Here is a 27,906-nt window from a genome sequence, read left to right as displayed (position 1 = left end):
AGGGCACGCTGGGGAGCCAGTGCTTCCAGAGGTCTGCGATGACAGCGACGGGATTGGCCACAATGGTCCCCTCCAGCCCCGCCCGGTGCCGGGGCCTTTTCTAGGCTGGGTGCGCCCGGCTCCGGTCACACTTCTTGGCTGTGTGCAAGCAGCAGGACCAGGTCGTGACAGACTCCTCCAGCTTCAAGGTCAGTGAGAATGAACCTGCTGAATTTCTCCAAAGAGGGGCATTTGAGAGTCAGCATGAGGGAGTCTTAGAGGCATGGACCCCAACCTTCTATGACACTCACTGGGGGCACCACACGTGTGTGAGGAAGTGAAAGAACTTGGGGCAGAAGGCAGCGGGGCTGTCCTTGGCAGAAGCTCTCTCTTCCCTGCACAGGGGCAGGTCGGGGAGCTCAGCAAGAGGAGCGAGCCCCCCCCCCACCGCCGCCGCCCGCAATCTGCTCGCAGTACCTCCTTTTCATCCACATCCAAAGGTTTTGTTGAAAATTAAGTCTAAACGTAGAATTTTTTAAAGATTTATTTTTATTTATTTATGTATTAGAGACAGAGAGAGGGAGAGAGAGAGGGAGAATGGGCACACCAGGGCCTCTAGCCACTGCAGGCGACTCCAGAGGCATGCACCACCACCGTGTGCATCTGGCTTACGTAGGACGTGGTGAGTCAAAGCTGCGTCCTTAGGTTTTGCAGGCATGTGCCCTAACCACTAAGTATCTCTCCAGTCCTAAATGAAGAATTTTGATACTGAGCTTGAGATAACTTTTATGTTGTTGTTTTGCTTTTTGAGATAGGGTCTCACTGTAGCCCAGGCTGACCTGGAAGTCACGATGTAGTCTTAGGCTAGCCTCAAACTCACAGTGATCCTCCTACCTCGGCCTCCTGAGTGCTGGGATTAAAGGTGTGCACCAGCACTCCTTGCTTTGAGATAGCTTTTAAATGTTAAATTCTGTTTCCTAATAAATACAGAGATAAATCCACTCATTTCCAGGAGCGTGTTTCCTCAGCACCATCAAAAGAGGTGAAATAAGTGAGTTGGGTTGTACTAGCTGGAAAATTAAAGTTTTTTGAGCCTCTTCCAAAGAGCTATTGAATTACTGATAGGCTGGATCCAATTTAGGTTGGTTAATATTATGGCTAGTGATTCATTTTGAAATGACTGATAACAGTGACTATGAACTGAGTAACTGCCCTCCCTCTGACCACCAGACATTTAAAAAAAGCAGAGAAAGAAAAAATAAACCTTCAGAACTGGGTTTAGCTTCAACAAAGGCCTGTTTTTTGCTCTCCTGCTAGCTTGGCTCCCAGGAAAGTCGCTGTCTGCCTGTTCTTGTCCCTGAATGGGTGCCGTATCTCTGTCTGTGGCTGCTCCATTTTGAACATGTGGAGAGTGACATTTGCCAAACAAACCCAAATCCCTCAATGTCCTCATCAGTGCTGACCTGCCTTCAAGCCTTGCCAGCCTCCAGGACCCTCACTGGAGTCAGTGAGGTGGCAGGCAAACGCCCTCACGGCAAAGCCATGCAAGTTAAGCTGTGTGCCATTCCAGGAAACCACATTCTCCATGTGCAGTGCTCTTTCTGTCTCGGCATGGGCATCCTTTGTCCTCTGTTGTCTTACAGAGAAGACTACGGCCACCAGAGGTGACAGGAGGTCTTTATGCTGGGCAGGCTCTTCCATGGTCCATCTGGCCTGCTGGAGTCCTACAGCCCTCCTTGCCTTGGTGGGCACCTTTGCTAAAGTCTCCAGGCTTGGTGGACTGATCATACCTGTGGGCTGGGCATAGGAAGTCATGAACACATTAGACTCTTCATGTTCAAATCACAGCCTCAGAGCTTGGGAACAGCACCAACCAGGTCACTTTTTCTAAGAATAATGAGGCAGGTCCAGGAAACAGGTATTGTCAGGTAGGCGTGGATAGGCAGTCATGGGCGATCAGAGACTTTCAGGAAAGGGGCTGAGGCAGTGTGGGTCCCTATTCCAGTCTTTGCTCTACTCTGGAGAAAGATCTATTGCTCCCCCTAAGGACACCATGGGTAGCCTCTGGCCAGCATTCTGGAGTTTCTGCCCACTAAGCCAGGCACCCTGCCTGGAGCCAGTCGTGAAGGTGACCATTGGAGGTCACAGCCATCTCTGCCTGGGGAGCCTCAGAGGAGGCACCACCTCATTCTGTTACAACTACTCAGAGAATAAGGTGGCTCTCAGATCCTCATTTTCTTGAACATGTTTACCCATTAAAGACAAGTCTGGAAAAGTCCCGTGTCTTCTTCACAGGGGGCCTAGAACTTCCTACTTGAGTAGGACAGAAATGGCCAAGGGTGCCCATTAAGGCTGAACTTGCATCCGGTTGTCCTAAAGAGCTCTCTTACAAGTGGGAAGTCATGACCATCTGAATGCTGACCTACGAGACTAGCATCATGGGGATTTGCTTAGCATGCTCTGTGGTGCTGGGCCAACCCAAGACATCCTCCATTTTGGGGTGACTCTAGATGAGGGCTGACACGTGGTCCTCTCAGCCCAGCCTCCCACTCCAGCTGCCACCTGCCCTTGGGCTCCGTAGAGCCCAGACACATAGATGCCATGAATTGCAGAACCAGAAGTAACTGTGAGTCAGCATAAAGGAACACACAGTGTCTCCTTTCAGGACAGCAAGAGTTTCAGGAGATGTACAGCGATGGATCCCAGGGCCTTCATATTCCACAGCGTCACAGAACCAGAGATAGTTCTGAGACCAGGACTAGACCATACTAGGACCCAGTACCTCTTATGGGGACAGAAAAATGTATAGCTCTCTGGCATTGTGCCCGGTGGGCTTATTGAGGCTTTTCCTTTTTGAGAGGGGAAGTGTAGGAATAAACATTATCACAGTGCCATTGGCTTAGGTGGGCTGTGTTCTCACACCCACCACACAAAAATTCCCTTTCTTGAAGCCCAAGAATTTTGCCCATTTTTTGTTCAGATACTGTAAAAAAATTTAATTTCAAACCAAGAGTAATAAAACTGTCCCAAGTTAGGGAAACTGAGGCAAGCAGCTCTTCCTGGGTGAGAACTGGAGACAACTTTCCTCCCACTCCTGTGACCTCTTCTTCCATAGAGGGAGAGAGGGGAGAAGGAGAAAGCAAGACCTTGGACCCTCTCCTCAGAGAGAGATGAGACTAGTCTGGCGTCCCCAGCATAGCTTGGTAAGCACACTGGGCACCTACTGTCAGAGATATGCCTGGCATCCGTACCACTTCAGCAGAAGCCTCAGGAAGGGCAGAGAACACGCTTGCTATGTTCTGGACTTCAGGGAAGAGTCACATGCTCTGAGGTGACAATCCCATGCCTTGGCCTTACTGTGGTGTGGTCAGTGCTTTTCAGTGCACTTGGGGTGACCTGGGACATGCTTAGAACCCAAGTTTAAAAAGAGTGATTCCCCTCCAGTTGCTGGCTAGGGCAGGGCTGCCTTGGAGGTGCTAGGGTCCAGAAACCCAGATCCAGGTCTAATGACAAAGCTAGCTTCAGATCGTGGCAGGTCACTTGACTTCCCTTTATCAAAAATGATGCCTACTAGCCAGCAGGATTGTGGAAAGATGTGTTTGTCATGGGCTCATGGTAGGAGTTCAGTACATGTTTAAAAAAGAGGGAACAGTTTGACTGGGTAGGCAGAGCTAGAAGGCTATTCCTGCAGAAGGGAATAAGGACAAGAGGTGGCAAATGGGTGGATGGGTCTGTTGCCCAAGGTCAGGAAGTCACTGGAGACTCTATTCAGAGAGGGTTTGGGGATGGTACCAAGATTGTTAAATTCCTTCTGTGGGCCCTCATGTTGGTGTTCAGAGGACAATAGAAATCTGAATGTATTTGATAGGTGTATTTGGGAATCAGGTCTTGTCTTTGAGAGATGACAAATGAAGCAATTACACGGGACACTTAAATGCCACAAATGAAAAGATGAATAGATTCATTCATTCATTCATTCATTCATGCAAACTGAAATGAATGGGCATCCACCAAGGGCAGAGCAGGGATGACTGGGATAGTCAAGGTGGCTTGGAGGGGTCGAGGACGCTCTCATAGTGCCAGGGAAGGAAAGGGCCTCTGCATCTGGCCCAGACCTCCTCGCCAGGCCACAGGAAAGGGGCTCGTCACACCTGCACATCATCGGGAAGGGCTGGTGAGGTGGACCTCCATGTTGCCTCACTCAGTGGAGCTGGCGGTGGCCTGTACTTGGATGACTCTGCCAGTGTGGCAACTGTTCAAGAGTCACACTTCACAGCTGGTCTTATGTTTAGCCTTTTAATTTTTTAATTGCTATTATCTTTGTGTATGCATACAACATGTGTGCACGTGTGTAAGGGCGCGTACACGTGTGCCACGGCGCGCACATGGACAACTTCAGGCCTCAGTCCTTGTCTTTGAGCTTGCTTGAATCAAGCTGTCTTACTCACTGCTGTGTTTGCCAGGCTAGCTGGCTACAAGCTGCCAGGATTCCCCTTTTCTTCCCCCTGCCATCTTGCCATAGGAGGGCTGGGATAATAGATGTAGCCACCTTGTCCACCTTGTATGAGATTCCAGGTTGACTGAATTGAGCAGTAAGCACTCTTATCCACTGAGTTACCTCCCCCAGCTCCCCCAGCCCAAGAATTTTCCCTTAAAATGTCATCATGTTGGGGCTTGAGAGATGACTCAGCAATTAAGGCACTTGTCTACAAAGCCTAATGACCTGGATTTGATTCCCCTGTACCCATGTAAAGCCAGATGCATATTCTCTCCTTCTCTCTGTCTCTCTCTCTCTCTCTCTCTCTATCTCTATCTCTATCTCTATCTCTATCTCTCTATCTCTATCTCCCTGCTTGAAAATAAATATTTTAAAAATAATAATTTTTATTATTATGAACTTTCCAGTGTGAACATACTACATAGTGGGGCATTTTATTTTTAAATTATAAATGTAGATGTGTTTAACACTATTGAAAGTTCTATTAAGAAAAATAACAATCTGTCCCTTCCAAACACATTGCTCTGAAGTAATCCTTTTGGTGAATTAATGAGTAATAATTTTCTGTATACTCATACAAATAAAGTGACTAACACATACACACATACGTTTACATATATGCACATATACGTTATGTACTTGAATATTACATACATAATATACATTGTTGTTCTAGAACTGGAGCTTGTCCTCAGTCCTACTCAAGATGGTCCTTATCTTTTTCATTTAAGAAGGCATCGTAGGTCTAGATCCAGGGACGTAGAGGCGACTGTAACCCCTCTTTCATAGGAGCAGAATATTCTATAGTCTGAAACACACCCCGATGAGCACCCATTGGCTTCTCTCCTTACATGCCAGAAGCTTTATTTCTCCAGAGCAAACTTCCAAGGTGTGGTGCTGGGCCTGTGGTCCTGGGCGTGTTTTGTCTTCGCAGTTGTTTCCTGCCTCCCTTTCCAGATCGACTTTTCAGCTCACAGAGCAGTCAGGGTGGTTCCGACCCCGGCCGCAGTGGGAGGCTCACAGCAGCTACCTGGGCCCCCCGACTGCAGACGGGCACTGTGCCCAGTGAGGACAGCTCCCCGGCCTCTGACCACCGGCCTCCGCCCTGCTCCTCAGCTGTGCTCACCAGGACCTTTTCAGGAGCCAAAGAAAGGCGCGCCTTGCTGGTCAGCTCTGGCCGTTATTCCGCTGCCTTTCCGCAGAGGCTGCATGTCCAGCTTGGAGCCTCTGAGCGTGGCTGACCTGCAGAGGCTCCTGTGCTAGTTCCAGGTGCCCCGGGGCACGTAGCGGGCTTGAAGGGCGCCTGTACGTGGGCCTAGGGGAGAAGACACTGGGGCCGAAGGAAGCGAACACGCCTTGGGGCAAGCTGCATGAAAGGGGATGGGGTCTGGATGAGTGGCCCTGGGGGACCAAGTGCCTCTGTCCGGCCTATGTCACATTCAGTCCCAGAGGGAACCTGTGTCCTCCAGAGTGAAGGGAGCTTAGACCCACGGTTTCACCTTGGTTCAACAGATCCAGTGAGGCTTTAAGAAAAGGTCCAACCACAAAAGGGCCTGACGAATGGGCAGGACAGCGGGGTGCTGGACTACAGGGCCTCCGTGAAGAAGGACATGGGGCTCCAGCAAGGTCTGTGCGGGCCCAGCTCTGACCTTGCCCCGTCTCTGGGAACCCTCAGTCAGCAGTTGCAAAGGCAGGAAGGAGCCTCAGAACCTTCTCTGGGACAAAGTTTGCTGAGGTGCAGGAAGAATGTTCTCAGACACTCTGGCAAGCACCTTGAAATGGCCTTTCAGACAGGGCACAAAGTGACAGCAGCAGCTGCTAACACTACTTTTGCCCTTCCAGCGTGCCAGGATCTGTTCTGAAGACTTTATACAGATAGCTGCTTTAATCTTCAGAATTCTCTCTCTTCTCTCCCTCGTTTTTTCTCATTTTACAGTTGAGAAAGCTCAGAGTGGAAGGAGTAGTCTTGGAAGTGTTTCTCTCAAGGCAATAGATAATAATAGTTCATGATGGACCTGGATCCAAATGCAGGCTTTCTGGCTCCAAGGCCTGTGCGTTCGTCACGCTGCCCTTGTGTCTGTTGGTGGTCACGAGCTCTCCATCACTGCTGGTGAGCACTCTGGAGGGGAGCCAGGAGGGAATTTAGAAACAGGGTGATAGTTGGGTTGCTGTCATTCTTCTTGGCCCAGAGCTCTTGCGTGAGGGAATTCTTAGTCACTCACTACAGGACACCCATTAGAAACCTTTCCTTGGACACCTCACACATGGCTCCCGTTGAGCCCAAGCACCTGCCCTTGCTCTCCTCCACAGCCAGACCCCCCAGTTGTGGGGCGGGGAGCCACTCACTCACTTACAAACCTGAGTACCCTTTTCCAGGGCACCTGCACTCCCCTCACCTCCACATCTCACTGTCATAGAGCCCCTGAGCCCCACTCATGGATACCTTTAAGAGTCCTCTGTTTATCTCAGGCTCAAGCCTGGAAGGTCTCCTGTGTGAATTATTTTTAGAACCCATGGGTTTACTATCCTTACCAAAAGATATATTTCCCTTCCTCACCAACTTCATCATGGTCATTACAGGAGTTCAGATGTGCAAAGACTCAAGTGTCACGATTTAAGGCACTTCACCCCAACCTCTAGGAGGTTGGTAGGCTCTGTCTTATGCCCTATTTTATGGTTAAGGAAGCCATAAGTTTTTCATACCATCTACCATTAATTTCTAATCAATGCTGGATCCACTTGTTTCTAAGCTATAATAAAGTTAACTGCTAGAAAAATAAACACCTACAAAATACCAGGTGAAAGTAAAATCATTGTCAAAGTGTAGACATCCTACAGGGCTTTCTTTATTTCTGTATACCCATCATCAAGAACAGATAAGTATTCACCAAACACACTTTGGCAGTCTTGGTCTGGGGTCAACGTCCTATAAGTCCATTAAAGTGACTCCTCTGCCAAAAACCCTGTGGCACCTTTCTACCACTTTCAGAGCCAAGCCCCAAGCGTCATCCTCTCTTCCTCTGGCTCCGGCTCCCATGCTCACCCTGCTGTGGCCCACCCAGCTCTGCAGCCCCCAGCCTGCCTGGCCCCTCTCCCGCTCACTGCCTTTTCTGGCTGCCTTGTTTGCGCACTTTATCCCCTTTGTCTCGGGCTGCTATGGCCTCGCCCTTACGATTCTGGACCTTGGCACAAAACAGGGAGCGTATTGAACCCCACCTTCATTTCTGCAGCATCCAAATGTAGGCTAAGTCTGGCATGGGCTGAAGATAATGGCCACTCCTCAGCCTGGGAGGGTCCTCGGAAGCGGTCGTCCAGAGAACGGCCATGCATGCACGCATCATCGTGCTCTGCAGGCTTGCATGAGTGTGGAGGGGTCTCTTCCCTGTTTCCATTCTGAGCCTCTGCAATGTGGGACCTGGAACTTGTCCCTAGACACAGGAGGAAAGGAAGCCTGTGGTATGGTTGAGATCTGGCAAGGACCCTCACACTGTGAAGCACCAGCCATGACATTCTGGAATTCCATGGGGCTCTGTCTCCACAGTACAGCCCTTAGTACATGACTTCCAGGTGCCCAGGAGAGGACTCTGGCTCGGAGAATAGACAGTGAAGGGGGACGCTGGCCGTGAACAGCTGTGTGCTCCTGGGTGTCACTTTGACTTCCTGCACTTGCATTTGCTCACCTGCAAAGCAGAGATCCCAAGGGCACTTCCTGATAAGCGTGTTGGGATTGCTTGGCGGGATGATACCTGTGAACCATGAGCTCAGCACGCAGTAAGGGCTGCACAAGAGCTTTGACAGTGAGATCTCTGTCAAAGCTGCCACATGCAGGCAATTAAATTTTCCAATGAACAAATAAGATTAAAACACCTATGTTCACCTATATTCATTATTCTCTCTTCCCTCTCCTTCCATCCCTGGGTACAATGGCTTCTCCTAGTGAGGCATGTCAATGTCATTGGCTTATGTTTGACCTTGACTCCAGAGTGTGAGGACTATGTGATCAGTAGCATTCCTGTGGAGGGAGCCCTCAGGGCCATCCTCTGCCTTTGTTTTCCTTTCAGACTGCCCAGAGCCATGCCAAAGTGCTGCTGGACATTTGGCCTAATATTTATCTTCCTCTGTCACCTCCCTATTGAAACCCTGCTTGAGGGGCGTTGCTAAGTATCCCTGTGTGATCACAGAAAATTCTGTAAGTCGAGGAAGTGTCTCCATCCAAACACACAGTCATGCTTTATACTGTGGGAACCTGTGAGTGAAAGCAGCGTCTCGGCTGGAGCGGGTGACCGGTGCGATCAGACGCTCCAGTCAGTGTGAACTACCTCTAACAGTGTGACCTTGAGCTCTCGCTGAACTCGCTCATTGGTGGCATGTGTCGGCTACCTGCTCCTGAGGATTGTGGAGACAGAGCCTGGCCCACCAAAGCTCTCTCTAAGTTTGTTTTTCTGCTCTAGTAACATCTGAAGGGTGCTACAGCGCTTTCTATCCACCCATGTGAAGCGGCCTTCCAGTGGTGATGCTTAAGGCGGGTGAGACAGGGCGTCGTCCACCTCAGCTGAGCTAATGGCCTGGAAAGCCCGTCCCAGCTTTCACCTGAGCTGAGCTAATGGCCTGGAAAGCCCGTCCCAGCTTTCACGCTCCCACACCAGTTCACTCACTCACTCGGGCATCTAATGAGGACCCGTCACCTTCAAAATCTGGGATTTGTCCCTTGGGAGTGTGGGACTGGTTCCACATGATTGTCCACATTCATAACCCCAGAGTATGTAGAACGTTCCCCAAAGAGAAGGAAGGAACCTCTTTTTCCTTTGAAATGTGTGCTATTGTAAAATGTCTGCTTCTTTAAAATGAACATGAATGTCATTTTAAAAATCAAGTTATCAGTGTAGGCACACAGCTGTCACACCAACACCTTGGAAGCAGAAGCAGGAGGGTGACAAATTCAAGGCCAATTTAGGCCATATAGCAAGAGTTGGTCTCAAAAAAACACACAACAAAACCATGTAAAGCTGCAGTCTGTTTTGTGTCTCACGACTGTTACCTTCAGGCTAAAGGAAACCATGCCCAGCCAGTGCCTCCCCCTCTCAGTGGGAAGGTGGTAGCGAGTCTTAGACCCTGTTTACAGAGTTGTGACCATGCGTGCTGCCATGGAGACATGGGATTTATTACTATTGGATATGCACTAGACAAGGCCATCCACTGAAGAGATTTTTAGACAGAAAGAGAGCTCATCTTTCATACAGCTAAGCCGATGGTATCCACTATAGACATGTGCTCAAGGTAACACAGGTAAGAGGATTTGATAACACCATTTGTACCACATAATTCACCCCAAGATCACTTGGTAATTGGGGTATCATTTCTGTCAGCTAGTTGCCAAAGGAGAAGTAAATCTCACATTTGCTGTGGCTAGGGGCCCTGGCACACCCATTTTCTCTGTCTCTCCTCTTTCTGTCTCTCTCTGCTTACAAATAAACTTTTTTAAAGTTTTTTTTTAAAGCATGGCATAGTAAGTACAAAACCCAATAACATAGTCATCTATTATGAAGTTTCACATGCTGCAAGTAACTAGACTTACTATGTTTTTATGTGAATGTTAGTGGACTGTGTGTATTCACAACAGCATCAGCCCGAACACGCCTACAGTGTCTCAGTCACACTGTGACGACATGAAGACCATGATGCCGCTGGGCAATAGCATTTGTTCAGCTCCATTATAAACTTTTTAAAACCTTATTTTCTTTCTTTCTTTTTTTTTTTCGAGGTACGGTCTCACTCTAGCCCAGGCTGACCTGGAATTCATGATGAAGTCTCAGGGTGGCCTTGTGCTCATGGCAGTCTTCCTACCTCTGCCTCCCGAGTGCTGCAATTAAAGGCATGCACCACCGTGCCTGGCTAAACTTTTATTTTCTTTACAGCTCCATTATAATCTTAATGGACTACCATCATCTGAATAGCTCGTTATTGACCATAATATCATTATGTGGTGTTTAACTGGAATTGTATACAACTTTGGAGAGAATGTTTACTGAAAAGCTGTCATGATCTAGGAATAGTGGCAGACAGAGAGAAGGTGATGGCCTTGTAGAATTTGCCCATTTCCTAGAAAGACGACACAAACAGTAGGACTTCCTTAAGATAACAGGAGGCACTGGGCAGTTGACTTCACTGGCGCATTTGGGCTAGAAGGGGACAGCTTGACAGACGATGGAAAGTAACGTCGAAATTGGAGGGGCAGTAAGAATCAAGAAGTGCTAGCACTTTACTAAAGCAAACCAGTCTAACTTACCATATTAGCACAAAGTACAAAAAATCAGTATTTTAGAATAAAGCATACAATTATTTGGAAGATATACTGTACACACACACACACATACACCTTTCAGATCATGAATGGTCTGGTGCTGTCAATCTGACTGTCAGGCTGATGACTCTGTTCTGAGTGTCCCGGGCCCATGTGACAGCCCCTGGATGATGAATTATATGTGATTTTATGAAATTCCTAATGCTATCTTACTTAGTTGATATTTACCTCTTTCCCAAAAATTCATCACAGAGACCACCTTTGGTCAACCTTTTGTCTTGTTTCATAGTCTGAGTGGGTTGAGGAGGAGCTGGGGGAGATGGATGAGGCTTCTGGAAATAGTTGTGACATTTTCCCCAAGTCCTCTTGCATAGCACAGGCCAGCAGGTCTCTGTTTTCCTAACAAAGTCATAAAATCAAATGAGATACAGTTATGCAGTGGCTGGTGGAATCACTAAAGATGCCCAGGTCTAATTATCTACCTCATGTCATTAGCATCAACGGGCACTGCTGCCCATAGTCACATTGCTCCGCTGGGCACACCTTGCCTGGCTGGTCAGTTGTATCACACCAGCAGCCTACATAGCACCTCCTAGCATGTGAAAGTTGGTCACTATGGAGGAAGCTTCCAGCTCAGTTCGGCCTTGAATTCTGTGTCCTGCAACTGTACATCACTACCCGAGCCCTTCTACCCACCTGCCCTGGCCCGAGCAGGATCAGACAGCCTGATGGTGCTAATGTGGCTATGTGGCATGGCAAGATAGGATTGGACGCAGACACCATCTTCCTAGGATTCTAGAAAGGGTTTTGCACCTACTTTGCATTTGCTGGAGCCTCTGCAGGACATGTGCTGCACGCAGTAGCACACTGTTACCATGGCACAACTCTATTATGCCCCCAATAAATTCAATTCCAATGAGAGAAGAATTTTGAGTCAGACCTTTTCTGCTATGCAGAGCAGACCATGCACTGTGGCTCGCTCCCAAGTCTGACATTATGGTGCCCGTCAGGGATCAGTCATTTGTCCTCAAGTTTTCTCAGCTACTCACCTTTGCCCACCAGCTTCTCCTAACCCTAGAAAAAGACTACCGTCAAGACACATACATGAAAGATGTTGCTTTATCACAGGGTTACACAGGACCATGTGTCTTCACGGAATGCTTCCTGTGTGCCCGTACAGCCCTTCTTAATGTCATCCCACTTCTGTCTCCCACCCCACGAAGAACTCTGGGCAACATCCATTACTTATATCCTTGCAATCCTTACACCTATCTGTTACATTCTTCCCTGTCTCCCCCTTTGCCCGCCTTATAGCAATTACAAGGGTTTACCTTTTTTAAAACAACTTTTTGTTCATTTTTATTTATTTATTTGAGAGTGACAGACAGAGAGAAAAAGAGGGAGGGAGAGAGAGAGAATGGGCGCGCCAGGGCTTCCAGCCTCTGCAAACGAACTCCAGACGCGTGCGCCCCCTTGTGCATCTGGCTAACGTGGGTCCTGGGGAATTGAGCCTCGAACCTGGGTCCTTAGGCTTCACAGGCAAGTGCTTAACCACTAAGCAATCTCTCCAGCCTGGGTTCACTTTTCGTCTCTATGTTTAGATCAAAGAGTCAAACGGCACCTGTGACATAACAGACAATGGCTGTCCAAAGAGTGTCTATGCTAAGCTTGCCCTCTTGCACACTTCCGCAGACCTTGGCAACTTCAGGCCGGTTGGCATCCAGAAAAAGGGATGGGGGCTGGAGAGATGGCTTAGCAGTTAAGCGCTTGCCTGTGAAGCCTAAGGACCCTGGTTTGAGGCTCGATTCCCCAGGGCCCACGTTAGCCAGATGCACAAGGGGTCACATGTGTCTGGAGTTCATTTGCAGTGTCTGGAGGCCCTGGCATGCCCACTCTCTATATATCTGCCTCTTTCTCTCTCTGTCTGTTGCTCTCAAATAAATAAATAAAAATGAATAAAATATTTAACAAAAAAGAAGGGATGGAGGGAGAACCTTCCTATGATAGAACAGTGGATCTTTCTGATAATGTGAGAATGACATGTGAAGTGAAACTCACACAAGGTGTTCATCCAAAACCCATCTGCCACTTACCAGCATTTACTAGGACCGTGGGCAAATCATTTAACTGTACAGTGAAGTCTTCAAGCACAAAATGGGAGAACAACAAAACAGTGCCTGATACACCAGGTGCCCACTGCTTATGCTCCTTTTCTTCTTCCTCCTCATAACATTGCATATTTGGTTAAACAGCACATTGAAGATCTGAGAGAGGGGAAGTTCCCAGGGTACAATGTCCCCAAGGATTCTGGCAGTTTCCATGGTGGCTCTGGGCATGGGGCCCCATGCTCAGGCCTGAGCTCCAAGTCTTGTGAGACTTGGAGTCCCAGGAAATAGCAGAGAGGTAGAGTTGAGGCAGGACAGCCAGCTGAAAGGACAGAGTGGACCTGGGACCCAGACACAGGTGACAGGCAGATGGCCTTGCTAGTTCACAGGCCAGGGAGGACTTTGAGAAGCACCAGATCTGAGGACCCCAGTGCTGTGACACGTTAGCCAGTAACAGCAAGCCTGTGCTTCAGATCTCCTCAACGACTGCTCCCCCATCCCTGTCCTGGCAGCACCCCTCCCATCAAGTCATTGAGTCTAGAAACTTCAGCATCCATCCTAACTTTTAGCTTTCACTTCTGACCTTTCCACTCTACCCCAGAATAGATTGTAAATACGCTCTCTGACTTCACGCTCACAAGCTCCCTGGGTCTGGGCTCCTTGTATCTCTCGTGCCTGCACCTGCCTGAGGCGTTCTCCATGGAGTGGCAACCTCTGAAAACTATGGGCTCTGTTCAGCTCACTCTCTTGCTTTGCCAGTGTGTCTGGGATCCTCCTCTGCACCAAGGACAACGTCCTGGCTCCTCATGGCCCTAGGTGACCTGGCTCCTGCTGGCTCCTCTGACCTCTCTTGGTCTGCTCTCTGCTGTACTCACTGCATTCCAGCCCCCACTGACCTCTTTATGTTTTGGGACAAGCTCAGGATTTTCCAGTCTCAAGTCTTTGGTTTTTCTATTCTCTTTTCCTCACCAACCTGTTCCAAAGCTGATGCCATTCCAGCTCTCCTGATTCCATTTCCTTCCCTGAACTCATCTCTGCCTATATTATTTCATTTGTTTGGTTTCCTCCTACTTAAACTAGGAGTCCCCAGAGGAGACACGATGTTCCCTTTGCCTACTATCAGGCCCTACCCCACGGCTGACTGTGTCTGACCCTTGGTCCTCAGTTACTTCCTCAACGAGTTCCTTGCTTCTTGCTGGAGGCCATAAGGGGTCCTAAGGGTCCTTTCTGGGATCTTGTTAAATGAGTGCGGCACATGGGGGACATGAACGAGGCTGGGAAACAGGGCCAACACGAGAGCTGAGCTGAGCAGAGCAGTTTCAAGGCAGCTTTCCTTAGCATCATGACAGTGGCTGTGGCGTTCCCTGGGACAGGGGTGGAGCTGACTGGAGCCTGCCGTACTTGGGCGCTCTGTCCTGCCATTTCACTGCTCACCACGCACCACAGGGAAAGCTGGAGCAGTCCAAGCAGACACTGGAGGGACACGGGCATGTGAGGGGTGCTCCTGTCGTTTTCTAACCCCTCTGACTCCAGGAACAACGCCGACGGCAAAGGGGAGCTTGAACCCCAGGAGTCGCGGCACGGCTGCTCCTCTCCCTCATCTGCACCCTCCCGGGCTGTCTGAACAGAACACCAAATAAATTATGATAAGACTCAGGACATACAGCAAGTTGAAAAATTTAAAAAAAAAAAAAAGCTTTGCAAGTGAGCCTGATCACCTCTGTTTCTTTACCATATTATACTGTTACTGAAGAAGATGGTGTTGGCATTCATACTTTCTAAAACAACTCTGGTTGTCCTGAGCAATGTGAAGATCAGAGGAAAGGAGGCCGTGGGCATAACAGGCAGAAGGGCGACAGCCCCCGAGGATCAGTCTCCCCCGCTGATCTCTCTGAGCTGTGATTCAGGGGCGTCCTTACGACGCCATCTCATCGCAGTTCTTTACTTTCCAGACACTCAACCGAGAAGAAGGATGGCCAGTGCCTTCTCTAAGTTGCTGACTGGCCGCAATGCATCTCTGCTGTTTACTACTCTGAGCACCAGTGCCCTGACCACTGGCTACCTGCTGAACCGGCAGAAGGTGTCTGCTGAGAGCCGGGAGCAGCACAAGCTCTTCCCCCCAAGGTGAGACCCCCTGGCTTTAACCAACTCAAGGGCCAGCCCGAAATACGCTCGTCCCCGCTGGAAGTGGCCAGAGAGACTTCCCCCTTCCGGAGCTCGCTGGTCAGTTGATTGATAACTGGACTTGCATCGAGTACTTACTCTATGGGAATTCTATTATGTTCACAAGCACCGTGAGCCCTTACTTTAACATGCCGTCTTATCTATCTCAGCATTCTTTCATAGTGAAATGTGGGCTTGCAAATACTAAGTTGTGCTCAAGTTCATGAACCTGGTACAGCCAAAAGCCAACCCAGGCCCCCTGATTCCAGATCCCTGGGCCATTCACTGCTCTACTGCCTTCTAGAAAAGGTGACATCATAACGTCATAGGACCGAGTTCCGCTGCAGGTGGCAAATGGAGAAGTGGCATGCAGACGGGGGGTCAACGTCTCTGCAGCCCTTGGCACGTTGCTCTGCGAAGATGGGGTGCTGACTCCCCAAGGGTCTATGTAGGTAGGAGAGAAGGACAGAACAACACCGACGTGTCTCTCACCGTCTTTTGTGAAGTCAGCTTCTCTGAGGGACTCAGGATTCTCTGAGGAGAGAGGGCCTCTGTTTGAGCCATGTTACTCCTGAACCTTACGCTCTTCAACAGGCCATGTCCCAGGGCAAGTCAGTGCCCATCTGAAGTCACCCCGTGTCCGTCATCCCAACAGATATTCACCCAACGCCTTTTTCAATGCCCAGGTGCGGTCTTAACGTAGGCAAAGTCTCGCCTGTCTCAGACCTTCCCTAACACAGAGAGGACAGCAAAATAAGCACTGTTCAAGATAGTTCTACCTGCTGGTTCTCTATGCTCTCCACCAGAGATCTAAGGGACTAAATTGTGGCTTTAGTTGAATTTTACTGAAAATTCTAGGCAGAACAAAAGTGATTTCAGTTAACTTCTTAACTTCTTTCATTCTGTTCCCTGTTTACCTGAGAGCCTTCGCTGTAGCGTTTGGCACAGACATCATGAGATTTCCTCTAGGCAGGGCCCTGTCCTTTGCTCTAGCAACTCCCTTGCATTATTTTTCCTTAAACCTGGTTGACTCAAACCATGACTTCTAGGTATCTCTACTCAATTTTACCTGTGCTTACTGGGCCAGGGAGCCTGGTGGGAGCCTTGCTCTTTGATAGGTGTTCCCTGGGGGCTGCGGGTTCAAAGCCCTTTCTGCCCACAGCGCCGACTACCCTGACCTGCGCAAGCACAACAACTGCATGGCGGAATGCCTCACCCCCACCATCTATGCCAAGCTCCGCAACAAGATGACACCCAACGGCTACACCCTGGACCAGTGCATCCAGACCGGAGTGGACAACCCTGGCCACCCCTTCATAAAGACCGTAGGCATGGTGGCTGGTGATGAGGAATCCTATGAGGTAAAGCCACGGGCTCCTGGCTCAAGAACGCCAGGGTGGGGGGCTGCTCCTGCATATGGGTGAAGAGAGTCCTCTTCTCTATGGGCCAGTCCTGTTGTATTTTCTGAAGGACTCCCAGGAAGGGTATCCAGCTTCCATAGAGCTATCTGGGAGTTTGTGGTCTATAGTTTATTAGACAAAAAGCTTCCTTTTGCTGCTGTCTCAGTTTCCCTTCCCATAGAGAAAACAGTTACATGATAGAGAGCTCTCTGACCTTGTTAAAAACATGAGTTGGTACACAAAATTAAATAAAAATCTAGTATGTAGGAAGACATTAAAAGTCTGGGTGTTTGTGGCTGAACTTTATAGAGTGGAATCAGGCTCAGTGCAGCTCAGTTTGGGGATTCTCTTCTCTTAATGTAGCCCTGACTCCTGAGCTCGCCGAGTCTCTTGGGGAAAGCCCCCCGATCTCTAGCACACAGCAGCTGTGGTAGCAGGCCTTAGCGCCACACCCCTGTCTCCAGAGAGCAGACTCCTCATCTTGGCACAGGCCTGCAGCCCACCTCCTCTGGATCTCCTTTCTCTTCACTCTTCTGTGACACACAGCTAAGGGCAGCTCTTTGGGAAAGTAGCCATCAAGTGACAAGAGAGGGTCATCTTGAATAAACGAGATGGTGGCACATCCACACATAGCCGAGTCCCAAAGTAGAGCTGCCTCCCTGGCCCCAAAGCCCTTCCCACTTGCCCCCCTCTCCAGGGCTGACGAGTTCTCTGTGACAACTTCTCGTAAAGTGCTTTATCTAAAGGCCGTCTCCGCAGCAGTGCTCGGTTCCGTCGGCTTCGCTCTGTGTGCACTTTGTACAGAATTATTTGGGCAGAGTCTTCAAGTAAGAGCTCCCTGCTCTGCCCTGACTTCTGTTGGTGTGTCTGAAGTGGCTGGGGCTTCCCATGGACGAAGTATTTCATTCCAGTCTTAGAACTTGACCCTTTGTTCTGAGCACAAAATAGCTCAGCCTCTGACGCGGGCTGCCAGGTCACAAAGCAGAAACCCCTCGTATTCCTTCTTTCTTTCTTTTTGTTTTCACATGTATATGCGTGTTATGCATGTTGCTCTGAACGGGCACACCTGTGTGTGCAGGTCCCACATCACCTCCCGTGTCTTCCTTAGTTGCTCTCACCTGATTTATCCAGACAGGGTCTCTCACTGAACCTGAGCTCATCAATCCAGCTAGGCTAGCTGGCCAGTGGGCCCCAGGGCTCCTCACGTCTCTGCTTCCCCAGTGCTGGGGTTGCAGATGTGCACCACGCTTCCGGCTTCTCATTGATGCTGGGGATCTGAACTCACAGGCTCATGCTCACGTGGCAACTAAGCCATCATGCCCGCCCCCCAAATTCTTAACCACCAGATTGTGACGGTGGGCTTGGCAGAATCCCTGGAGAGGAAGTTAAGCACCAAGTTCAACAGCGTCCCTACCCTCTCTCCAGCAATGTGCATCCAAATGGTTTTCTCTGGTATGAGCTGGCTTCCCTTCCCATCCACCTGTCCATGTTCACACCGCTTCTTGCATAGTAGCATGGTGAATTTCAGGGGCCTCAGCAGATGCCCTCAGTGGACCTTTCCTATTTGTGAAGTATCTTCTCTCCCGCAGGTGTTTGCTGATCTTTTCGACCCTGTCATCAAGCTGAGGCACAATGGCTATGACCCCAGGGTGATGAAGCACCCCACAGACCTGGACGCGTCCAAGGTAGGCTCCAGCCCACCTCCCCCCAAGCACAGATGCATCGGGAGCCCATGGGGAGAGGAGGAAGCTTAAAATCCATTCTCTAGCCTGCCCTTGAAGCCCCATGAAGGGCCACTGAGAATTGAGAAGATCCATGACCTTGGGATGACTCAGGAGGCACCATGGTGCTGAGAAGTGACAGGAGTGCTCAGCACTGCAATATCTCTATCACACCTTCCAAGGCTCAGGGTCTATTGCGGAAGAGGTGGTGGAAAGAATGTAAGAGCCAAAGGAAGGGCAGGACTCCTTACAGCGTGCTCCCCCAGACACAAAATGGCCTGGATACCCATGACCTCACAGTGCCTGACACTACCTACACAAGACCATCATAAGAGGAGGAAAAGATCATGACATCAAAATAAAAAAGAGACTGAGAAGGGGAGGGGATATGAAAGACAGTGGAGTTTCAAAGGGGAAAGGGGGGGATTACTATGGGATATTGTTTACAATTATGGAGTTGTCAATTAAAAAGAGAGAGACCCCAAAGACCTTAAAAATGCTCTGGGAGGGATTGGCTACTGGGGATTTTATGCTTTTCCTCAAGCATGGACCCTACCCAATCCAATCCAGCCCATCTCTGGGCAGTGAAGGATCGCAGACCCGCGGCTGTGCTGCTCTTGGGGCCCGTGTGAGAGGTGCCTGAGGGTCCCCGGGCAAGTTGTAGGCCCAGCCGCTGTGGTTAGGACGGGTCCGTGGTCCCTGGCTGCTGGTGACCCTCCACCGCGTCTGCTCTGATCCACAGATCACCCATGGGCAGTTCGACGAGCGCTACGTGCTGTCCTCCCGCGTGCGCACTGGCCGCAGCATCCGCGGGCTGAGCCTGCCGCCCGCCTGCTCCCGGGCGGAGAGGAGGGAGGTGGAAAACGTGGCCATCACCGCCCTGGAGGGCCTCAAGGGGGACCTGGCCGGCCGCTACTACAGGCTGTCGGAGATGACGGAGCAGGATCAGCAGCGGCTGATCGACGTGAGTGGCTGGCGCGCCACCCAGTGGCTGCCCGAGCAGGGCCTGGTGGAGACCCCCCACCCCCCAACGCAGGTGTTTGCTGGTCTCTGTGTAAAGGGAGTTGTCCCAGAGCTGAGGCCCGCCTGCCCAGAGCTCCCACCGCTTGCTACTCAGTGTGAGGAAGGGGGATGAAGCCTTACGTCATTCTTGTCATCCCCTGTTAAGCTCTGCAGAGGAAACCCCCGTGTAGACTCGCTGGGCTGGGTGAGGGAGGGTGGGAGTGAATGGAAGACCCCCTTGCTCATTGATAAATGGAGAAATCTTACCTGTCACTAAAAGATGCGCACCATTATACCCACCCAAGTAAACCCTGGAGGTTGGGGAATCAAGTAGCAAATCGCAGGTGGACAGCTTCCCCTGACCGGAGTCAGGGACGGCCCCTGCCCCGCGCGTTCCTGCTGCATCGGGTCCTGCGGGCTTTGCTCTGGCCTAAAGGTAGACAAAGCTCGAGGCCCTTTCTGATCTTTTGAGACACTATCTCAGGCTACCCTTGAACTTACACCAATGCTCCTGACTCAGCCTCCCAAGTACTAGGATCTCCTCTTACTTGTTAGCTCAGCTTTAAAAAAAAAAAAAAAAAAAGTAACTTTAAACTCCAGGAAAAAGAAGAAATATGATTCTGTCATTTCAACAGTTGTAAACTTCACAAAATAGGCTCCATTTATCAACCAGAGAGGTCGGTTACATGGTCTGCCACCCTCTGTCTCCTGCTGCTGTGACCTTTGACAGCCACATGCCTGCCCTGTTCACAGACCAAACCCTCCTCTCCCATGAGCTTTCCACTCCTGGGCAAGGGTCTTCCTGGGCAGGAGCAGTCTCCAGTGCTCTCCTGCCTCTACTATCTCCCTTGTTAACGATCACAGGACTCCCCTCTCCTTATCTACCTTGATGGCATACCTTAGTGTCAGAACTGGGCATAAGTACTTTTTTTTTAAGCTCCCAAGGTGTATCTAGTGTGCAGTTAATCTGAGAACCACCCACTGCCTGAGACGCCTCTGATCAGTGAGATGAAACTTGGCTGCCTGACCCGGGTGGTCATGCCTGATCTCATGAATCTCTTCTCTCTGCTTTGTTCTTTTTGGCCTACAGGACCACTTTTTGTTTGATAAGCCAGTGTCCCCCTTACTAACATGTGCTGGGATGGCCCGTGACTGGCCAGATGCCAGGGGAATCTGGTATGGACATAGTAACTTCACGTTTGCCGTGTGTGCGGAGGATCTCCTAGATGGCCTGCTGGTCCTAACCTGAGGTTGCTGTGAGCTGCTGTTGACAGCATGCCGGGCTTGAGCTAAAGGGGGAAGTTTGAAAACTGTGTAAGCGTGAGTGTTTGGGTAACTATGGCAACATTCCTAAGACATATAGGAATGTGATCTGGTTTGCATGAATTATGCATGAGTGGGTAGGAGAAGGAGGCTATTTTAAAAGAAAAAAATTGCTTCATAGTACTTGTCTCTACAGATATTAAGACAAAAAAGCAGAAAATAAAAAATAAATAGTGATGATTTAGGGAAACCATAAAAAAGGAAAATGGATCTCTATCTATCTATCCATCCATATATATATATATATATATATATATATATATATATATATATATATATATATAAAATCTAGCCCAATAGTTCTCAGCCCACCTGACTTCTGTTCTTTGGTAGTTATCCTGACTGTACCCAAAGGTGCTGACAGGACAGTGTTCATGAGTAGGTGAGCAGCCAGGCTCTAAACAGTAAACAAGGGAGAACGCTTGTGTGTCCTGAGCACCCTGGGCTGGTGGGCAGAGCCTGAGTCCTGAGCCTGAGGCTGAACCTCTGAGGAGACAAAACACTCCTGCTCTGCTAAATGCTACCGTACTCAACTGTTGTCATCTTGTTCAGGAACCAGAGGATTATATTCTTTTGGGGGCTAAAAAAAAAAAAAAAAAAAGCATGGCATCTTTAATAGCTGCCTTTTGTTCCTGAAGGAGACATTATTTTGTGCTACTTGTTCAGGTACAATTAAGACTTAAGGGCCATCTAGGGAATGGGGAAGGTGAAATGGAGCAATCGAGCTACAGAGGTAATGGGAATGTTCATGTGTTGAGACAAATGCAATTAACAGTCAGCATGACATTTCTCTCTTCGTTAGGCATAATTATGACAAGACGTTTCTCATCTGGATAAATGAGGAAGACCACACCAGGGTGATCTCAATGGAAAAGGGAGGCAACATGAAGCGAGTGTTTGAGCGGTTCTGTCGTGGACTCAAAGAAGTAAGGTTCTATCGGAGCTTTCTGAATATCTATCAAAATAAAACCTCCCTATTTCCAGTTTTGAAAAGACACTGATAACTTCCCAGGTGGGCTTGCTTTTCTTCCTGTGGGGTCTAAGGCACTCTTTTTGGAGTAGAACCTCTAGGGTAGTACTTCCAAAACTGTCTCTCTCTCTCTCTCTCTCTTTTTTTTTTTTTTTTGGTCTTTGTTCCAAAGTTCCCACGTTTTGGGTTGGAAAGATGGCTTTGTGGTTAATCCTCTCGCCCGTGAAGACTAAGGACCCAGGTTCAATTCTCAGTACCCATGTAAGCTGGATGCACAAGATGGGACATGTATTAGGAATTCATTTGCAAGGTCCTGGCATGCCCATTTTCTCTCTCAAATAAATAAACAAACATAAATAAATAAAAATAAAATATTTAAAGAAAGAAAGTTAACATGTTTTCCTCCCCAGTTCACCATGTTTGGGAGGGAATTTGTGGCTATTTTCTCATTCTATTTTAAAGGTAGAGATGGGATGGGACAGAATAGGATGGTATGGGTTAGCATGGGATGGACTCTCTCAGACTTAGCTGCTGAGAATTTCTGCATTCTCCTGTGGTCTTAACATGAAAAATAATATCAATGGACATATACTGATCTTACTGTCTTCTAGGTACTAAGTTCAGTATTCTGTATGAGTCATCTGATTTAATAGGACGTTTTGATGTTCAAACAGAAGTGGTATCAGTTTATATTAAGAAGCTCCATAAATCTACTTCAATTTCATTCATATGCTACACTTGTTTCTGCATGAATGTATGTATGTATGTATGTATGTGTGTATATATATATCTATATATACATATATATATACATATATATATATATAGATATAGATATAGATATAGATATATAATTTGATTTTTTGAGGTATGATCTTGCTCTAGCCCAGGCTGACCTGGAATTCATCCCAGCCTGGCCCTGAACTCACAATAATCTTCCTATCTCAGCCTCCCACATGCTAGAATTAAAGGCGTGTGGCACCATGTTTTCTCCTTGTCCCGCTTGCAGGTGGAACGGTTGATCCAAGAACGTGGCTGGGAGTTCATGTGGAATGAGCGCCTGGGATACATTCTGACCTGCCCTTCCAACCTCGGAACTGGATTGCGAGCTGGTGTCCACGTCAGGATCCCAAAGCTCAGCAAGGTAACCCTATGTGATCAAGGGCCTTGTTGGGTCCCACCAAGAACAGCCCAGAAGTGACTGTGGCAGGAGAAAGTATCGCTGACCACTTACTGTTCTCAAGTGCAAGGGAAAAACAATGGAAGGGGTTAGGTCTGTCTCAGAAGACAAGACAGACAGGATAAGGGCCTTGAAGAAAGCAGTGGCCTCTTCAGGAGCTAGACCTTGGACTTCCACATCACGTAACACGTCAGGATGGGGGGCAGGCTGCCCTGCTCTGCTCCTTGGGGTAGTTACCGCCTCGTTCTCAAACACACAACCAGAAGCAGCCGATGGGAGGAAAGATTTTTATGTTGGCTTGGGGTCTTGAGGGCAAGCTTCATGATGGCAGGGAAGAGGTGGGAGAGCAGAGGCTGAACACCACCTTTGCAATAACTGGTAGAAAACAGCAGCAGAAGAGGGAGCCAAACTCTGGCAAGGGGGAGCTGGCTATAAAAGCCCTAAGCACTGCCCCCAACACACCTTCTTCAGCAAGCCTTGCCTCCCAAATTGTCATCTGCTGGGGGCTATGCGCTCAGAACACATGACCTTATAGGCTGGGGAGAATCTGATTCGAACCACCACAGTGCAGTCCCCAGGCACGCTCGAGAATCACCTGAAAGTGAACACAGGCTGTTAGGTCGTGCCTGTACAATGTGTGTTTCCTGGAATCGCCAGAACATGGCCATAGTCAGGCCCATGTTTTAGCTTGTGAGAAAGAGGGAGTGCATGCTGGCAGGTCCAGATAAAGACTGAAGGGACAGGCGTGGAAAGGGCACACAAAACTTCTGCTCATCCCATCAGCACACACAACCGGTAGACTGGCCACCTCCTTGGCTCCAGTACTAGAGAAAGGTAATGGATTCTCGTGAGGAACTAGTGGTTTCTGCCAGAGCACACAAAGCAAATCAAGTAAGTTTACTAATGCCTGACAAAAATATAGTATTTGAATTTTTGTTATTTAAATTATCAATCCTAATAAAATGATCTGAAGTGATTTGTCTTCATGATTTTAATTATAGCACTCAAACTATTATATTGTCAAATACTACACATACCACAGTTGACATCCATATGCAACAATCCCCAGCATCTATATGAACATAAAGTTGGAGTGAGATGCCTCGAGTTTAATTATAGCCCTGCTAACTTCTAGCTGTGGGACTCTGAGCAAGTTAATTGCTCTGAACCTCTGCACGGCCCCTTACAAGGTGGGCGTTGGTAGGGTTTTATGTGTTCCCTAAAAGCTCACATGTTGTAAACTGAATCCCCAAATGTTGATGGTATTTGTAGGCAGGGCTTCTGGGAGGTAATTAGAATTAGAAGAGATCATGGGAGTTGAGCCTCCGTGATGGCATTACTGGCTTTATAAGAAGAAGAAAGACCCAGTGAGTGCTCTGCATCACCATGTGATGCTTCTGCCATGTCATGATGCTCCAGGAAGCACTCCCCCAAAATGCCAAGCCAACACCTGTGCAATGCTCTCAGACTTCTCAGCTTCCAGAGCCACGAGCCATAGAGACTTTGGTTCTTTTTTTTTTTTTAAGTTTTTTTAAATACAGTTTTATTTATTTATTTGAGAGTGACAGAGAGGGGGGGGGGGAGAGAATGGGTGCGCCAGGGCCTCCAGCCACTGCAAATGAACTCCAGATGCGTGCGCCCCCTTGTGCATCTGGCTAACGTGGGACCTGGGGAATCAAGCCTTGAACCGGGGTCCTTAGGCTTCACAGGCAAGTGCTTAATCACCAAGCCATCTCTCCAGCCCAAGACTTTGGCTCTTTAACAGTTACTTGATCTCTGGTGTTTCTTTAAATAGTGACGAGAAATGGACTAAGACGGGTAAAAGCAGCAGGTATGGCAATAGGTTGCTGTAAGGCTTGAAAGTCCCAGCGCAGGACAAAGTAAATGCTTTACCAATAACTGTCATGATTTCTCCTGTCTCTGATCAGTGGTTGTGCCAAAGATGGTGAGTCGACTGTGCTTCTTAGGACATTCGGTCCTCTCCCTTTCCCCAGGACCCACGCTTCTCTAAGATCCTGGAGAACCTGAGGCTGCAGAAACGTGGCACAGGCGGTGTGGACACCGCAGCCGTGGCGGACGTGTACGACATTTCCAACATAGACCGCATCGGCCGGTCAGAGGTGACAGTCTAGCGCCTTCAGAACACGACCAAGCGGGTCAGCCTAACCGAAAGAGGGCACAGAAAAGGAGCTTCCGCAGCCTCACTTCATTCACACGAGCAGAGCCCTGAGTCCTGTTAGCTCTCCACGCTTTAGTGCTTCCCTTCCTGGGAAATAATGAACAAAGAAGCACAGTGCAGCAGAGAATGTATAAGCAAGTGAAGGGATTCACAGTGGGGCTGTTGTTGCAGGCCTGCCCCCGAGAGTTATTTCAGCAATTTTAGCAGCAGGAGCTCTGTCATGACAAAGGATAACAGTATTTTATTCCTGTGGAGTCAGAGAACAGGTGTGCTCTCTAGCCCTCTCAGAATGGGAAAATGCGACATTTTTGTCTTGATTCCAAATGTCTGTTGGTGGAGGCTACATACTATCATCTGCACCTTGGCAGTCTCAGATACATAAGAGGTTCTAAAATTTTATTTTTAGGGTTAAGATAGCAAGTAAGTTTTTTTTTTTGTTAATATGAAACAATGCTGAGGGAATCTTGTGACTACATAGGAAGAATGGGTTTCATTGGTGTATATGTATAAGCCTTGATAGGCTTAGATACTCACTCAAGAAACATACAACTGAACACTAAGCAAGCACTGATCACAGAAAGAAATCACAGTTGGTTTTTCAATTTAGGATGTGGCTGCTGGCCAGGGGACAAGATTTTAAAGATTTCTGGATAAGGACAATGTACCAATTTACATAGTCATCGTCAAACTATAACTTGAAGTCTCACTGTACTCTATGACATAATCTTTTTAAAAACTAGAAAAATGCCAACCAGTATTTAAAAGACCACTTACTTAATCCAACTATCTTTATTTTTATTCCTTTATTTATTTGTGTGTGTGTGTGAGAGACAGAGACATTGAGAGAGAGAAAATGGATACTCTGATAGCCTTCTGCCACTGCAAATGAACTCCAGACACATGTGCCACTTTATGCATCTGCCTTTACATGGGTCCTGGGGTATCAGACCACGGGCTGTGGGCTTTGCAACCAGGTGACATAAACTGCTGACCCATCTCTCCAGCCCATAAGTATTTTCAAAACCACTTTAATGTTTTGAACATTAAATTTTTACATATTCTTCTTCTTTGATGGTTGCTTTAAAAGGTCTAAAAATGTTGTTATAGCACATATTTTATTTGGTATTATACTTTTTCCAGTTCATAAATATTTTCATGCCTTTGGGCCTAGGGATATTCCTCAGTGATATGACACTTGTCTAGTATGTGAGCACCTTGGATCTGACCATCAGCGCTATAAAAACAAATGAAGGAACAACCAAAAAGCAAAATAAAACAAAAAACCTTTGGCATTCAAAAACATGACTTTTAATGACAATATGATATAGTCACACACACACACACACACACACACACACACACACACACACACACATATATATATATAAAATTTTCCTGATTGATATTTTGTTTGACCAATTCTATATATAAGTCTTACCACACTCTAATTATCTAGTTGTGGTGTATTCCTAGGAAAAAAAAAAGAGACCTCTAAATGATGAATTTTCTTATCAGAAGATTTGTACTAAGAAGAGAGTTTCACTTGCAGTTAGTAGGAGACCCATTTTACTATTCTTTGTCCAACTGTGGAATGAATTAACTACATAAGTAGAATCTATATTTACTTTGAAATGACTAGTTTTATGACCCAATTTTCTCTTGGGGCCCTTGTTTCCTATGTAGGGAAAGCAATGGGAAGGGGACTCTGTTCAATCATGCCCAAGATCTGTTATAGCTCAGACATTCCATGATCCCTCCCATCTTTACTGCACATTCTTTTTTTTAGAGAGAGAGTAAGGGAGAGAGAGTGAGAGAGAGAAAGAGAGAGAGGGAGACAGAGAATTGGCACACCAGGGCCTCAGCCACTGGAATCAAACTCCAGATACATACATCACCATTGGGCATGTGCAACCTTGTGCTTGCCTCACCTTTGTGCATCTGGCTTATATGGGATCTGGAGAAAGAGATAACATGGGTCCTTGGGCTTTGCAGGCAAGCACCTTAACTGCTAAGCCATCTTTATAGTCCCTTACTGCATATCCTTAAATTGCAGCATATTTTATGTTGCCTGGAACTAACTCATTGCTTACTATCTAAATTTGGGTCTCCTGAGCAATAATGTCATGTATTTGGGAAGTGATTCCAGGAAAAAAAATCATAGGTAAATTTGCTGTACTTAAGAAAAATAAGTTCTGAAAACCAAAGTTCTATCATTTTTTAAACCAGAAATTTTTGAAAGCATAGCTTAATATAATTCATAAAATTTCATTTAAGTAACAAATTTGCTGGGCACAGTAAAACATGATTAGGTTGCCACACATTTCACTTTAAACAGTTTTTCAGAAAGCCATCCTCTGTGTGAATAACTTTAGCATATTTAGCGTTCAGATAACTGAGCTGTACATCAGAATTCAGATCTAAATAACACACAAATTTCACTGTATAGGCTTAACTTTAGATAAACTCTGGTATTTTACAGCAAAGACTGATAAAGAAAAGGACATGAGATGAAAACTAATGGTTTATAATTTTTTTTTATTTTTTGGTTTTTTCAAAGTACGGTCTCACTCTAGCCCAGGCTGAGCTGGAATTCACTATGTAGTCTCAGGAAATCCTCCTACCTCTGTCTCCTGAGTGCTAGGATTAAAAGCATGTGCTACCCATCTGGCTTATAAATATTTTTTTAAGTGCTCACATGCAGAGGGATATCCTAATCTTAATTACGGAACACTTGAGAGAAGGCCTTGATACGTCTGCACTTCTTCTATCTACATCTGACTATGACCCCAGGATGACTCTTCTCCCCCAAGTACACTCGAGGAAAATGGACAAAAGAAATTGTTATAAAATCTAGCTAAGTGTCAGTTCACATTTATCCCTGCATCGTTCCTGTCCATTGGTGCTGTGCATGTATCTTATATTAAAAATTAACCATTCCTCTCTCCCACTATCAAGGTTGAACTTGTCCAGATCGTCATTGACGGTGTCAACTACCTGGTGGATTGTGAAAAGAAGCTGGAGAGAGGTCAAGACATTAAGGTTCCCCCTCCTCTACCTCAGTTTGGCAGGAAGTAAATGTTCCCAG

At 47.7% G+C, this 27,906-nt stretch overlaps 1 protein-coding gene across 1 annotated transcript; it reads left to right on the top strand.

The window, feature by feature from the left end:
• Nucleotides 1-153: 153 nt before the first annotated feature.
• Ckmt2 (creatine kinase, mitochondrial 2) lies at nucleotides 154-27,906 on the top strand. The gene is made up of 10 exons (XM_004651647.2): nucleotides 154-188; nucleotides 14,836-15,007; nucleotides 16,209-16,407; nucleotides 18,036-18,131; nucleotides 18,910-19,131; nucleotides 20,260-20,345; nucleotides 21,295-21,418; nucleotides 22,472-22,606; nucleotides 24,637-24,762; nucleotides 27,777-27,906. Exons 2-10 carry the CDS (start codon nucleotides 14,856-14,858, stop codon nucleotides 27,894-27,896), a joined length of 1,260 nt encoding a protein of 419 aa, XP_004651704.1. The 5' UTR covers nucleotides 154-188; nucleotides 14,836-14,855; the 3' UTR covers nucleotides 27,897-27,906.

The sequence above is a fragment of the Jaculus jaculus genome, chromosome 14 (assembly GCF_020740685.1).
Source record: "Jaculus jaculus isolate mJacJac1 chromosome 14, mJacJac1.mat.Y.cur, whole genome shotgun sequence".
Classification (NCBI taxonomy): domain Eukaryota; kingdom Metazoa; phylum Chordata; class Mammalia; order Rodentia; family Dipodidae; genus Jaculus; species Jaculus jaculus.
The sequence above is the reverse complement of the archived record's forward strand: the minus strand, read 5'-3'. Positions and strand labels throughout refer to the sequence as shown.